This window comes from Microcaecilia unicolor, chromosome 10 (assembly GCF_901765095.1).
Source record: "Microcaecilia unicolor chromosome 10, aMicUni1.1, whole genome shotgun sequence".
In the NCBI taxonomy this organism is placed as follows: Eukaryota; Metazoa; Chordata; class Amphibia; order Gymnophiona; family Siphonopidae; genus Microcaecilia; species Microcaecilia unicolor.
In genome coordinates this window covers 172,371,543-172,386,328 of record NC_044040.1, presented here as the reverse complement: position 1 = coordinate 172,386,328, position 14,786 = coordinate 172,371,543, and the positions used below count along the sequence as shown (strand labels likewise).

The following is a 14,786-nucleotide window of genomic DNA, read 5'->3' as shown; positions in this document are numbered from 1 at the left end:
CATAGTTTTCTGTTATGCTGGACCTTCCTTGCAGAATGCACTACCAATTAATTTGTGTACTATTTCTGGGTGTCTGTCTTTTCAGAAAGCCCTGAAGGCCTATTTAAGAAGAGTAATAGATTGTACTCATGATGAGAGTAATTCTATTGAATTATTATTATTATGTTTTTTATATTTTAGATATGTTAATATCTCTCTATATAAAAGGCAACCCCAACGTTCTGAAGCCTCCACGGAAGTTGAGGCGCCCGAGATATCCGGTGTGCCCTGAAGTGTCTGCACCGCCCTCGTGTCAAAACGTCATGACGTCGAGGGCGGAGCTATGACACTCGAGGGCCGAAACGGAAACGCCACAGGCACGGCCACGGAGGCGCAGCAAAAAAAAAAACCCTCCCCACACACAGTGACGCGAACCCCGAACAAGGCAAGTAGCTCAGAGGGACGTAGGGAGGGGCCCCTTGCTAGCGCCCGTTTCATTGCGCTCAGAAACGGGCATTTTTTCCTAGTTTTAAATAGTGTATGCTATTTCTGTTCCTCCTTTAAACTGCTTTAAAACCTTGGATATGTTAAGTGGTAGATAAAGTCAATAAATCAAATCATTTAACCATAACTTAGGAAAAAGATTAATATGTCTACAAATATGAGACTCATAGTTGTTATATCAGTTGACATTTACTTTAGTATAATATATGATCTTAAAGAAATCATCACTTAAAAATTGGGACAGAATTAGAAATTGTAGGTACCAAAACGCTAAGCAAAGACTATGGAGAACTTTTTTGCTGATTCAAATACGTTTAGAGCCTCATTTACCAACACTTTTATTAAAATTAGGGTCACCATTAAATGTACTTGAATATACTGCTAAATCACTGTGGAAGTTAAACATTTAGGGTTCATAGTCTTCAAGGTCAATTTTCAACAGCATCCAACTTTATAACTTTGACCAGGTAACTTATCCACAGAACAGAGTTTCTCAAATGAGGTCGTGAAACTCACATTCATGGTTGTGACCTTCGTTGAGTATTCTATGAGATGCCACTGTCATGTGCTGCCTGGGGGTTGCATGTTTTTTTGTGACCACACAAATTGGGGTTGTGGCCACAGAAAAACTGGTACAGAGCAGTTGTAGAAATTCATACCTACCATTCAGATACCACAATTCGTCTGTGCAAGTTATATGGAGAGTGGCTGAATTTTGTCACTCTTTAAATAACTTCAAGTCCCATTCTACTATGCATGAATAAATGCTGGCAGTATAGTGATTTATACAGCCAAAGTTTAAGTGCTGTCTGATTGGGAATATTAAAAAAAAAGGATTTGTCATATAAGTCCTTGTGAATATTAGACCACTGTTCTTCCAACTATTGGATTTTTCACGCAAGTCAAATGTTTAGGATAACATTTAAAAATATTTCAATTAGACATTTACAAAGGCTGTGTGAAAATGCTTAAGAAATCAGACTCTTAAGTACAGTAACAATATGCCTTACAGCTATATACACACATCTCAGTTACACACCTGTCTTGCAATACATCTCAAACATCTTAGTTTTTATGATCACATAGCCTGCTATATGTTATATTGTTACAGCGATTCAGTATGATAAAACGAATACCTCACATAGGGGTCCTTTTATTAAGCTGTGGTAAAAAGTGGCCTGCAGTAGTGTGGGTGCGGGCTGGGCCATTTTTTACCATGGCCGGGAAATGGGCGTGCACTGAAATTAAAACTAGCATGTGCCTATTTACAAGGGCTCACATGCTACCCATGTGGTAACCATGCAGTGCGCGCCATCTGCTGATTACCGCTAGGAACACCCCCGTGGTAAAAAATAGATGTGGAATTAGCCCTCCTGCACCTCAGTAAAATGGCCCCAATAGACTGGGAAAGAGTAATCTGCAAGAGACATAGAGGTCATTGTAAAATTTACTCCAGAGGTAGTAGTGCTTAGAGAAAGAGAGGAACAGATCGGAGCAGGCTGCTGGGAGTTGTAGTTGTAAGAAGTCTAAACATGGAGCTAGGCAGATGAAGGAAGTGACTACAGAGGAATTAGAAATTGGAATATACAGGTGACTGATTAAAAAAAAAAAAAAAGCTATTTAAGGACAGAGAAGTCTCTTGGAGCAGAGTGTGAAGGACAAGGGACCATGAAGAAGCACAGTATAGTACAGTCAGAAGAGCAAGGACCTGCTAGAGCAGCTACCATTTCAGGTGTGTGCATCCCAAATACAAGAACTGGACAGCCTACGGCTTGAGGTTACTAGACAGAGACAGGAAAAAGCAGGGAAGCATGTTTGATTGTAGTACACAGCTTATACTACACTATACTTACATGCCTGCTGTATGTTGAAGTGACTCTGATGCCTCAAGAGTATAAAGTTATGTTATCTGTGAAACAGCAGAGACTGAAGGAAAATATGAAGGTGAATGTGGAATGGCCTCCCAGTGGAGATGAAGACTGTATCTGAATTCAAGAAAGTATGAGACAAATACATAGGATCTGTAAGGGAGAGGAAAGGACAGGAGGTGGTAGGGACAGGCAGACTGGATTGACCATATGGTCTTAATCCATCTTCATTTTCAGCTTTGCCAAGCTGTTGATTCAGGCAGATCTGTTGCATATCATGGTAGTGAGGGGATTGTGAAACTGCTCAACAAGCTCACAAAGACTCTGGAAGAAGTAGACCGTTTGGCAGCTCAAGGGATAGTTAGAGAACTTGACCGTTACAATGTCTTAAGACTATATTTTCATCACATGAATAAACTGTTTTGGGGTTCAAAAGTGAGAGTTTATCCTGACTTATCTAAAATATCTCAGAAGAGACGCCAAGAGTTCCTGGCCTTAAGGGCTAGGGTGTCAGGGCTTGGCACCAGTTTTGTGTTATGATTTCCTCACAACTGTGTTATTTCCTATGAGCCCCAATTATTTCAATTCTTTGACCCTAAACAGTTGCTGGAGCTTTTGGAAGGGAGAGGAGTTAGAAGTTTTGGTTCTACCCAAAGATAATGCTGCTTAGCCTGGCGACACGCTCCCTATGATGTGAATGTGCTTAGTATCTTTATTCCCTGATCTTGTGAACGAACTATAATGCTATATTTCCTTTTTCTTAAACTCTTGAGTGGTTATATTTGTCTATTTTCTTAATTGTCACATGGTGTGATATATATATGTATAATTGTATAAGGACATTTTTTTAAAAGCATGAGTAACATTAGTTTCTATTCTCCCTTCATTCTGGTAATTGGTTCTTCCTTTAGTGGGCTAAAGGAATCCTGTTCAGAAGAAATGGATCCTCAGGAGCTTAGCCGAGATTGGATAACAGAGCTGGTAGTGGGAGGCGGGGCTGGTGGTTGGGAGGCAGGGATAGTGCTGGACAGACTTATACGGTCTGTGCCAGAGCCAATGGTGGGAGGCGGGGATAGTGCTGGGCAGACTTGTACGATCTGTGCCCTGAAAAAGACAAGTACAAATCAAGGTAAGGTATACACAAAAAAGTGGCACATTTCTTGGGCAGACTGGATGGACCGTGCAGGTCTTTTTCTGCCGTCATCAACTATGTTACTATCAGGCTTATTTTCAAAGCACTTTGGGAGGCTAAGTTCCATAGGTTTCTATGGAACTTTGGGAGGCTAAGTGCTTTGAAAATATGCCTCTCTGTCAGGGAGCTACCTATGTGGTCTGTGTTTCTCTCCTCAGGAGCAGAATATGGGATCACAGCTGGGAAGGGAGGTAAAGAAAAATTAAAAGGGAGACATCTAGAAGCCTGTTAAAATCCATTCAGGAAAGCATACTGGTGATGGACAGAGCAACCACGATGTAAAAGAGACATGTAAGGCTCAGGACAGAAGAGTTTTTTTTCTGTTTGGTAAGACATCTGATAAGCAGCAAGAACAGCATGTCTTTTTCATCATCATCATCAACAACTTTATTTGATATACTGCAAAATCATTAGAAATATCTAACCAGTTTACCTAAGCATTCAAAAGGAGAAAAGTAATAAAAAAATAGACAAACATCAGGGCAAAGAAAGGTAAAAGGGGAAAATAGTACAATGATACAATAATAAATGAAAATTAATACGAACAAAACATCAGGAGCATGAGAACAATAACAAAACAAAAACAGACAGGTAACTGCTGAAGCTGGCTACAGACAGAGGAGACAGCAACATAAGGGCACAAAACCTAGACTGAAGGAAGGGCCTTGGTGAAATAAAAAGTCTTCAAGGCTGATTTATATTTAACAAAAGATATCTTAGAATGAATGTAAAGAGGAAGCTTATTCCAAAACACAGTGGCTACAACTTGGAAACATGAGTGACGAGTAGAATCTAGATGGATTTGCGTGAGTTACATTATGTACTCACACCTTCAGCCTGAAGGAGAGTGGAAACTGGCAAGCCTGCAGATAACGGGTTAGTTGGCATAAATTGCGCGGAAGACTTCAGGCCACACTGCCTATGCAAACAAATTTTAAATCTGGCATTTTAGTATTCTCAATGGAGAAGGGTAGTTAGTGGGGTACCCCAAGGCTCTGTGCTGGGACCGTCGCTTTTTAACATATTTATAAATGACCTAGAGATGGGAGTAACTAGTGAGGTAATTAAATTTGCTGATGACACAAAGTTATTCAAAGTTGTTAAATCGCGGGAGGATTGTGAAACATTACAAGAGGACCTTACGAGACTGGGAGTCCAAATGGCAGATGACGTTTAATGTGAGCAAGTGCAAAGTGATGTATGTGGGAAAGAGGAACCCGAATTATAGCTACGTCATGCGAGGTTCCACGTTAGGAGTCACGGACCAAGAAAGGGATCTAGGTGTCGTCGTTGATGATACGTTGAAACCTTCTGCTCAGTGTGCTGCTGCGGCTAAGAAAGCAAATAGAATGTTAGGTATTATTAGGAAAGGAATGGAAAACAAAACTGAGGATGTTATAATGCCTTTGTATCGCTTCATGGTGTGACCGCACCTCGAATATTGGGTTCAATTCTGGTCACTGCATCTCAAAAAAGATATAGTGGAATTAGAAAAGGTGCAGAGAAGGGCGACGAAAATGATAAGGGGGATGGGACGACTTCCCTATGAGGAAAGGCTAAAGCGGCTAGGGCTCTTCAGCTTGGAGAAAAGGTGGCTGAGGGGAGATATGATAGCGGACTATAAAATAATGAGTGGAGTTGAACGGGTAGATGTGAAGCATCTGTTCACGCTTTCCAAAAATACTAGGACTAGGGGGCATGCGATGAAGCTACAATGTAGTAAATTTAAAACAAATCAGAGAAACCTTTTCTTCACTCAACGTGTAATTAATCTCTGGAATTCATTGCCAGAGAATGTGGTAAAGGTGGTTAGCTTAGCAGAGTTTTAAAAAGGTTTGGACGGCTTCCTAAAGGAAAAGTTCATAGACCATTATTAAATGAACTTGGGGAAAATCCAATATTTCTGGGATAAGCAGTATAAAATGTTTTGTACATTTTGGGGATCTTGCCGGGTATTTGTGACCTGGATTGGTCACTGTTGGAAACAGGATGCTGGGCTCGATGGACCTTTGGTCTTTCTCAGTATGGCAATACTTATGTACTTATGTAGGGACACAGTCTTCAGATACTGATGGCAATGATAGCTACGAAATGGGTAGTTCTTGGGGTGACAGCCCAGCTGATGCAAGAGAAATAAGGGTCTCATTAAAGAGTTAAACACTCAGGAAAAAGTGAACAACAGAAATAGGATGTATAGAAATGTACTTCTGGAAAAGCTCCAAATTAAGTGAAGGGTAACCAAGTCCCTACACACTGGCTGGGAATCTAAGAAAGTTCCTCCCGAGAAAGGTTAAAGGAGAATACTATTGCAAGAGGCATATACGTTGGGCGCACGCAGAATCATTTTTCAGCGCACCTGCAAAAAATGCCTTTTTAAAGTTGAAAATGGATGTGTGGCAAAATGAAAATTACAGCACGTCCATTTTGGGTCTGAGACCTTACCGCCAGCCATTGACCTAGCAGTAAAGTCTCACCTGGTAACTGGGTGGTAATGACCTACGCGCACCAAATGCCACTAGGCACATGTCAAAATAAAAAATATTTTTCGGGCGAAAATTACATCAAGGGCCATGTGGTAGCCATACGGTAACTCCAATTTGGTGCGCGTTGGGCGCACATAGATGCTAACATGGCTTAGTAAAAGGGCCCCTTGGTTTGGGGAAGGGAGAAGAGAGTGTTACGGTTGTGCAGAGGATGACAGAGAGAATACTAAGATCAGGATGGGAAAGATGGAGAGAATATACAGAGGTTAGACTGGGGAGAGTCCTGGGGTCAAGGAGGAGATTGGATAAAGAGTACTGGGGTCAGGGCTACAAATATATAGTAAGATGTTTAATCTGAAACTATTACTACATGTATAATATTCTCCTATTTAGTTTGTACTACTTTACTGGACAAAGATTGAAAGGTATAGTACAACTCATTCTGAGCACAAACTGTTACACAGCACTCCTACACTTGGAAGCTATGATCCAGAAACAATAAACAAAGACATCAAAAGAAAGTAGAAACTGCAGAAGACTGCATTCCACAATTCCTGATGTGATGGCAAAGACTGGTCCTTTGATGCTCAGAGCACTGTCTGCAGGTTGGGGCCCTAAAAACTGCTGCAGACACTCAGAAAGTGCAACCATAAACTGCATAAAATACATCACATTTAGACAAGCAAACTGCACGCCACATTTGGGAGACAAAATCAGATAAATATGGAAACCATCTTCATTTTGAGGGGAGGGGAACCTACACCTCTGGAACACCTTGCTTAAGGTTTTGGTCAAACCTTTTCTTTCCAACAATAAGAAGGGATATGTATATATTTTCTCCACTTCTTTTTAGGATAAGAACTTTGCAACTTTTTGCTGCCAATCAATGATTCTGTGAATGACTGAAATCTGTCATAAACGTAACTGATGTTTGAAAGCGAGTGAGAGACCTCTGGAACTTGGCTGGGGAGAAAGTGCTAGGATCTGAAGGGGGGAATAGAATGCTAGGATCAGTCTGGGGAAGGGTCATGGAGAAGAACAACAGAGTGTGTTATATGAGAGAAAGTTATTGTCTCTGCTCTGCTTAGCATCCATATTAACCTTGGGCCCTGCCAAAAAAATCAGTCCTAGCTATACCACCAACGTGGAAGATGATGTAAGACTTTTGAGTCCCAAGTTAGCATGCTATAACAGAATCCCGAGTCAGTGTACTAGCTAAGGTGGAGAATTGGAAGTAAATGTGTTAACTGTGGGCAGCGCTGGCTCAAGAGTTTGTGGCTCCCTGACCCAACAGTTCCTCTGCCACTCCCCCAACCCCCCTCCTCCAGCATCATTTCTACCTTTTACAGTGGCTTTGGGGGAAAAGAAATCTTGCAAGCAAGCAAAGGGAACTAAAGGAGAGACTGCTAGTGCTCCAAAGGCCTAAATCCTGGAGGGTAAGGGAGCCCGGGTAAAACAAAATTATGAAGAGGACTGGCAGGCCAGTGGCAATGCCAGGAAAGGTCATTGATACATTATTTCTAACAAGGAGTGTCAAACCTAGGCTCACCAGAGAAGTAAGGGAAAGAACAGAAGGAACATTTTTTTTTACAAAAAAATGCAGAGATGACAGAGTGAGATCCCTAGTAATAAGGGAGATGGCCGAAAGAAAAGCAGGAAAATTAAAGGCTGCAAATGCATTTTTGTGAATACCCATAAGAAAGCGTCAGAGTAAAAGCAAGACAGAATAGTTCTACTTTTGTCTGTAGAATATTTAGGGCGGTGAATCCTGGAGGTACTTGGTGGAGGATGTGCTAAATAGCTTACCTCGTACAGTAGTGATATGGGAGTAAATATTCAACCAGCGACAGTCAGAGGTTTTTTTTTTGGCTGCCAGCAGCGTTATGCCCAGACATTCAACGCCAGGCCATGTCCAGGCACCAGCACCAAATATCCAGGTTTATGTGGCTCTCTCTTATGCAGTTAAATGCAATACTTAGCACTTAACTGCCTAAGCGAAACCAGATAAAGATAGGACTGAGCTTTATGCGGTCCAATTTGTATTGGTACCTTAGGTGGTTAAGTGCCGACTCCACCTTCAGACCACCAACACAATAGCTGGTTTTCACTTTAGTGGTTAGTGCTGGTATTCAGCGGCACTAGCTGGTTAAGTGCCGCTGAATATTTATCCATGGATAGCCCTGCACAAGCGCTTTAACCAACTAGGAGCCTCTCATGGCTGGTTAAATTGCTGTGACTATCAACCCCAAGGTGGTAGAGATAAAGGTCTTGGAATGGTAAAATGCCAAAGGAAGAGAGGGAGACATGGGGGGAATTTCTATATATGGTGCCTTAAAACCATGCAGTTAGCGTGATTCTATAAACCATGCCTAAAGCTAGGTGTAGTTTATAGAATATGCTAACGCGCCGTTATCTGTTTAGGCTACCGAAAACCAGGTCTAAATACCTGCATAGCTTTCTGAAATGCCCACAACCCACCCATGGCCATGCCCATGCACACCGCATTATAGATCATGCCTAGAAAGATGTGTGCATAAATTCTAATTAAAGCCAATTAGTACTGCTAATTGCTTAACATCCAATTATCGGCGCAGATTGGCTTGTTAATCAATTAAGTTGTGCACACAATTTGGCCATGTGGCCAAATTAGCGTGCACAACTTAATGTGCCATTTATAGAATTTGGGGGGATGATGACCCACTGCAGGAACACACTATTCTTCCTATGTTAGAGGACAGGAAGTTTTTATTGCAGAAAGGGCCAGAATAGCTTGCATCAGGTGCAAATGCACAGTTTTCATAGGGGACAGGTGTGTGATGAGGTAGATCAACTCCCAGACAAGGTACTGCCCAGAAACGGGGAACAAGTGGCCAATCAGAGATAGTGAGGGGAATGCTAAAGAGAGTTCCAAACACACCTCTAATGTAAGACAGGGAAGAACAGAGGAGGCTGCTGAGAAATCCATTTTGAAGAGGTACGAACCTGAAACCAATCAGAAAGGAATATTCCAGTAATTGAAGAACACTGGTGAGACTGATTAAAGAGCTACTTTGGGAGAACAGTCATTCTTGGAGCAGAATGAGAGGGGAAGGAGACTGCCAGAGAAGGCACAACACACCCAGAGAAGTGGTAGAAATGGGAGTGTGGTGAGTGAAGAGCTAACCACAACAAGCAAAACATATCCCAATAAAAAACTGGAAAGCCCTCAGCTTGAAGTTAGTGGGAGGAGACAGGAGAAACCATGGAAGGATATCTGGTTGCAGCATAAGAGTTTATGCTAGCCTGTGTTTGAATGCCTGCTGTACATGTTGTAAATGACCTTGGTACCTTAAAGGTGTAGAATTGTGTTGGTATCTATAAAAGGACACATTAAAGGACAATAAAGTTACTGTTTTGGGTGATCTGGCAGACATTCACAGCAGGTCAATGGCAGTGGCCTGTCAAAATCAGAAATCAGGCTTCAAAAATTCTACACAGGCCTGCAAATGGTTTCACCATTGTAAATTTATAAATGTATGGAGATTTCTGTCTGAAAGACTGTTGTAAATTTATAAATGTATGGAGATTTCTGTCTGAAAGACTGTTCTATGTGCTGCATCATCCCATACCAATAAAAACTAAAATCATTGTTATCAGTTTATAGCTGTAAAAATATTATTGTCAAAATATTTATTTTCCATCAGTTTTTATTGAATATGGGGAGAAAAACAGTTCAATCAGTAAGTATTTTTGGATACACTGTTTGACTCTACCCCAGTGATATATCTTAAGCACTGAGGTCTTGACTCAAATGTTGTATTTGCTCAAATTTTGCCTTTGCGTTGTGAACAAGTCCTACTGCTGGCCAGGCATATAGTACTGTAAGTCTGAACCAAAACATGGTAGGAAACCTCAAACTACACATCTGGAGATACATTAGTAAGACCATCAACTTTGCCTGAGTGTGACTGCTCCATGACGTCCATCTCAGACCTGTCCAGTTTCCTATACAGTGATAACTGAATTAAAGCTGAGAAAGTGTTCGTTCTCTATCTAAATAAGCAGAGAAAGGCAATTTTCAAATTGTTTAGTTTGCCTGTGGCAAATCACTATTTACCTTGCGAAATGGCTTTGAAAACTGCACCCTAAACAATCAACTGAACATAAAGTCATAGAGCTACAACCTACAGGCAGTTGAAAGTCTAATTTTTGAAGTGTAACTTTTAGGAACAAACACTTTTAAGTAATGACCAATGCTTTGCACGTCAATCTACTTGAACTCACTAGGTCTACTAACAACAATAATAATAATAACTAAGCTTGGTCCATATGTATTTGATCCAAAGACATGTTGCAGTACATGAGCTTCTGAGATCTCTTGAATCAACTTTTCAGTTGTAAAGACATCTGTGAAGTCTCAAAAGATCATGCACTACAACATCCTTTATGTCGGCCTTTTTAGAAGGCATCACAGCCTAAGAGTTTTCTCCAGGACCAAAATAACTATTGCAAGTGATACGCACTGATCAGACAATTCTGTCAGCAGGCATAAGTAATAACATTCACAAAAGCCACTGGAGAACTTTCCTGCTGAACTGCTGCTGCTTCTTTCATAATCTCCAGTCTTCTATGGTTGAAACATTACAGTTAAATCATTCCCCCTCCCCGACATCATGGTAAAACTGCCAACATTCCCACCTATTTTGTTTTGGTGCCTGTTTTAATACATTCTCATTCAAGAAACCTGTTGATGAGGAAATATGTTCATTATCGGGACCCATGTTCGTTTGAACTCCTTGAGCACTTGGTCTGGGAATATCTGCTACATTATTCATGATCTGTTGGTTATTGCTTTCTTGCACTACCTCCATGGGGCTCTCTAAGCTGTCACTGGAAGCATGACATACATCTGCAGGTCTACTCTTCATACCATCTGTCCTCTTCAGATCACAGTTTCTCAAAGCTCTGTTCCGAAAGGCTCTGGAGCCCTCCTTGGTCACATACTCTCTTTTATCACGTTGTTTCAGTGTTCTGAGAAAATGTTTCTTTTTGTGCATCCCAAGAGCAGCAGCTGTTTTGCAAATTTTAGAGCACTGAAAGCAAACAAATCCTTTGACGTTTTCCTCCAGCAGATGCCTCTGTTCGTGATTATTCTTGGTGCAGAGATACAAGAAACGCTGGGAACAGAACTGGCAGTCATATCGTTTTTCTCCTGTGTGAATACGCTCGTGTTTCTTCAGTGTCTCATTTAATGTGAATGCCTTGCTACAATACTGACAAACAAAATTCTTCACACCCAAATGAATACGTTCATGTTTATGTAAATTTCCAGGAAATGAGAAACTCTTCTCACAAATTTTGCACGAATAGGGCCTTTCACCAGTATGACATCTCATGTGCACTTTCAAGGTAGAGGGGTTTCGAAACAGTTTTTGACATAGTTCACAAAAACAAGGCCTTGGATCTACTTGCCATTTTTCAGGATCCTTTTTGTCATCTTTGGAAGACAGATCCTCACCACAAAGCTGAAATGGAATGCCAGACTGGCCAATATTTTCCTGTTGGTCTTCGCCATTCAGATCAGGTTCATTACTAAATGTAGAATCTGCATTGGATGCATTTTTACTTACATTGTTGTAATTTCTCTTCCCATGTTTTTTCCTCCTTTTGATTTTTCGAAATTTGTTTAAGTGCTTGAGCTTTTTTTTGGGTTTATAATTGTAGTAAGGTCGCCAAGGCTTATCATTAGAATCCTGGTCACTTGTTTCATCACACATTTCATTCATCTTACTGTTCTCTGACTTACAAAGCCTGGCAGAGCTCCTCTCCTTCTTCTCTACCTTTAATTCTTGAACCTTGTGTTCCCGTTCACGCTCTCTATGCTTAGAATGCCTGCCTCTTTTATAGAACAGTGCAGCACCTGAAATGCGCCTTGTTACAATAGCCTCATTCCCAATTTTCACTGTTATTTGACAGAGAGGTGCAATTTCATTATTAACACATGTTCCAGGCAGTGCAGGTTTCGCAATATATGTTTCAGTTTTACTTCCTTTATGAAAAACGTTCAACATTCTATCAGATGCATCTTCAGAGTCACTAATTTCCTTCCGCTCCCCTAGCATGTTTTCTTCATTGCGGAGAAAAGATGTGTTTTGTTCTTTCAAGTTCTTCACTTCAATAATGCCTTGGCCTGTGTGATCTAATCCTTCGTCATTTTCATCTTTTATTGGCTGACTGAGTACACTGCTTGAGGCTTCTGGTCCATAGCCTACTGCAGAGGCTATGGCATTATCATGCACTATTACTGATGAAAGTCTGCTGCTGTGCATGATAACCGAGGGGGCTGAACTCTTATAGCTAATAACAGAAGCTGCACCTTCACATACCTTGTTTAAAGTGTCAATGGAGGAATTACATTCTTGAAAACTAGAATCAAGTTCTTTTCCTGCCGGAGCCAATGATTCTTCAGTAGAAGAGTCTTTATTTAAATCAGAAGGCAATACTCCTATTTCCCAAGAAGCAACATTCAAATGTGTCACAGTTGCAACTGGTTCACTGTAAAGTGTGTCCAATGGAAAGGCTGCATTGTTTAACAACCTTTCACCTTCCTGAAAATTTAGTGGAAGTGGTTGAGTGCTAAGGGGATTCTGAACAATGCAGGAACTGGAAATACCCTCAAATTCTTGGTGATTTGTTTCTACAGTTCCAGATGAGTCATTTGTGGGGGCCTTTAATGGTATTCGTCTAGATTTCATAGGTAATAATCTATAGAGCTTATAGGAGTAAATGTTCGACTTTAAGCCCCCATTTGCTGTTTTCTTATTTACACCAAGTCGTGGATCAATCCCATGAAAAGATTTTTGATGGTTTTTGAGAATGTAGTAGGTCATGAAAGTCTCTAGGCAGAAAATACATTGATACCGCCTTTCCCCTGTATGCCATAATTCATGTTTCGTACGGTACTCAGCTAATGCAAATACTTTGTTGCAATAATGGCAAGGATACGTTTTTCTCCATGAGTGAACATTTGCATGCCTACGAAGGCTTGACAAGGTTACATAGCTACGCTTGCAAACAATGCAAATATAAGATATCTGCCCATCAATGACTTTCATCAAATGGTCCATTTCTGATAAGGTGTTACTCGTGTTTGAGTAAGTGCTGATACCACTCTCAGATAATAAAGGTTCTGTATTTGAAGAGGTGTTTCTAGTGCTGCCATCTAGTGCAGTGCAATGATCTGACAAACTCTGTTCCTTTTCGATGTGGACAGACACAGGGCCTGGTTTCATACAAACCTCTTCATGTCTCCCCAGTCGTTTTAAATGGGTAAACTGTTTATTGCAATACTTGCACTTCAAAGACTGCTGATGCCTTGTGTGAAGCAGAAGGTGGGTGTCAAATAAAGCTCTTTTATTAAAGGATTTGGTACAAAATTTACAACTATAAACTATTTGGGTCTCAGCAAAGCTGCTTTCATCATCTCTGGGAAAATGGAAATCTCTTGCATTGTCAGAATCTGAGGCTTGATATGTTCCTGGTTCATGATTAAGGATTGGGGTTGTTACTGTTGCTAAAGCAGAACTAGAACAGTGCGGTTCGATTAGCCTCTTATGCTTTGCTGATTGATTTCTAGATATGGTTCGGAGACCTTCTTCATTTTCTTTGCACTGTTCAAGAAATGCAGCTCTTTGTAACAGAGCGTCCCCTGAGGAGACGGCATATGAGTGTTCAGCCAGTGTATTGACTGACTCAATATTACTACAAATTTCAGCCCCACTGAGGCCAATATTTACTACCTTGGCATTTTCAGATGTCTTTTTGAAACTTGCCCTTAAGTCAAGAGGAGAAAATACATTGTCATTAATTTCTGTTTCAAAAATTGAAAATGCATTTGTAATTCTTGGACCATTTGTGATGGCTGGGTCATCACCTCTCTTCTCATTGGCCTCTGCTTTCAGACCATTTTGACTGTCATACAACACAAATGGATCAGGCTGTCCAAGAGCCTCGGAGCAACAGCTGTGTGGTGACAGGGATGAACCTTTGCTACTCTGAGTGGAGTTTTTAAGGTTTTCCAGGAAAGTTATTCCCAGCTTTTTCCCTGCAGCAACAAGATCAACAAGCGTCTCCTTCCTCTTCACTACTACCCTGGAACTGTAGATATAATTAAGTATTTCTGTAAATACATCAGCCTTGAAATCAGAGAGCTCCAACACATGTCCTGAGATCCAAATACTCTGACTCAAAAAGAGATTCCTGAAATAGAGGCTGGAGGCTGCCAGCACATTTCTGTGGGCCTTAAATTTGACATCTTCCACTACTATGGTGACATCACAGAAAAAGCCCTGCACACGTTGTTCATGTAAGCTACAGAGCACAGTCTCGCTGTGAAGGCCATTCACAACATCTTCCCAGCTGGACATGACTGTCATCTAAAAAATAAAAACAAAAAACATTTTAAAAAACTGCAAAATTATTCATCAACATTCCAAAGACAATGTACTCACAAATTACTTTAGATGAGTGTATATGTAAATATATTTATATTGTTTTAATTGTACTTTTGGCTCATCAATTCAATCCTGCTCCTTTGGGTTTCCAGCTGGATTGAAAATGGCCTCTATTGGGTAGTGGTGTCACGAACCTTTATTCTCAACTACCAGGTGTATTTCCCTTATTTTGATAACCTTCTCTAACCCAACCACTGCAGTTATGGTCCATACCTGTTTATAATATGTAAATTGCTTTGACTGTACCACAGATAGGCAGTATATCAAA

At 40.7% G+C, this 14,786-nt stretch overlaps 1 protein-coding gene across 2 annotated transcripts in view; it reads right to left on the bottom strand.

The window, feature by feature from the left end:
* Positions 1-9,598: 9,598 nt before the first annotated feature.
* Positions 9,599-14,786, bottom strand: part of ZBTB38 (zinc finger and BTB domain containing 38) — an 89,879-nt gene continuing 84,691 nt past the window's right edge. For both annotated transcript variants that reach the window (XM_030215702.1, XM_030215701.1), the window contains one exon: positions 9,599-14,440. In XM_030215702.1, coding sequence (XP_030071562.1) covers positions 10,658-14,440 — 3,783 coding nt within the window. In that variant the 3' untranslated portion in view covers positions 9,599-10,657. The remainder of the gene's footprint in view (positions 14,441-14,786) is intronic.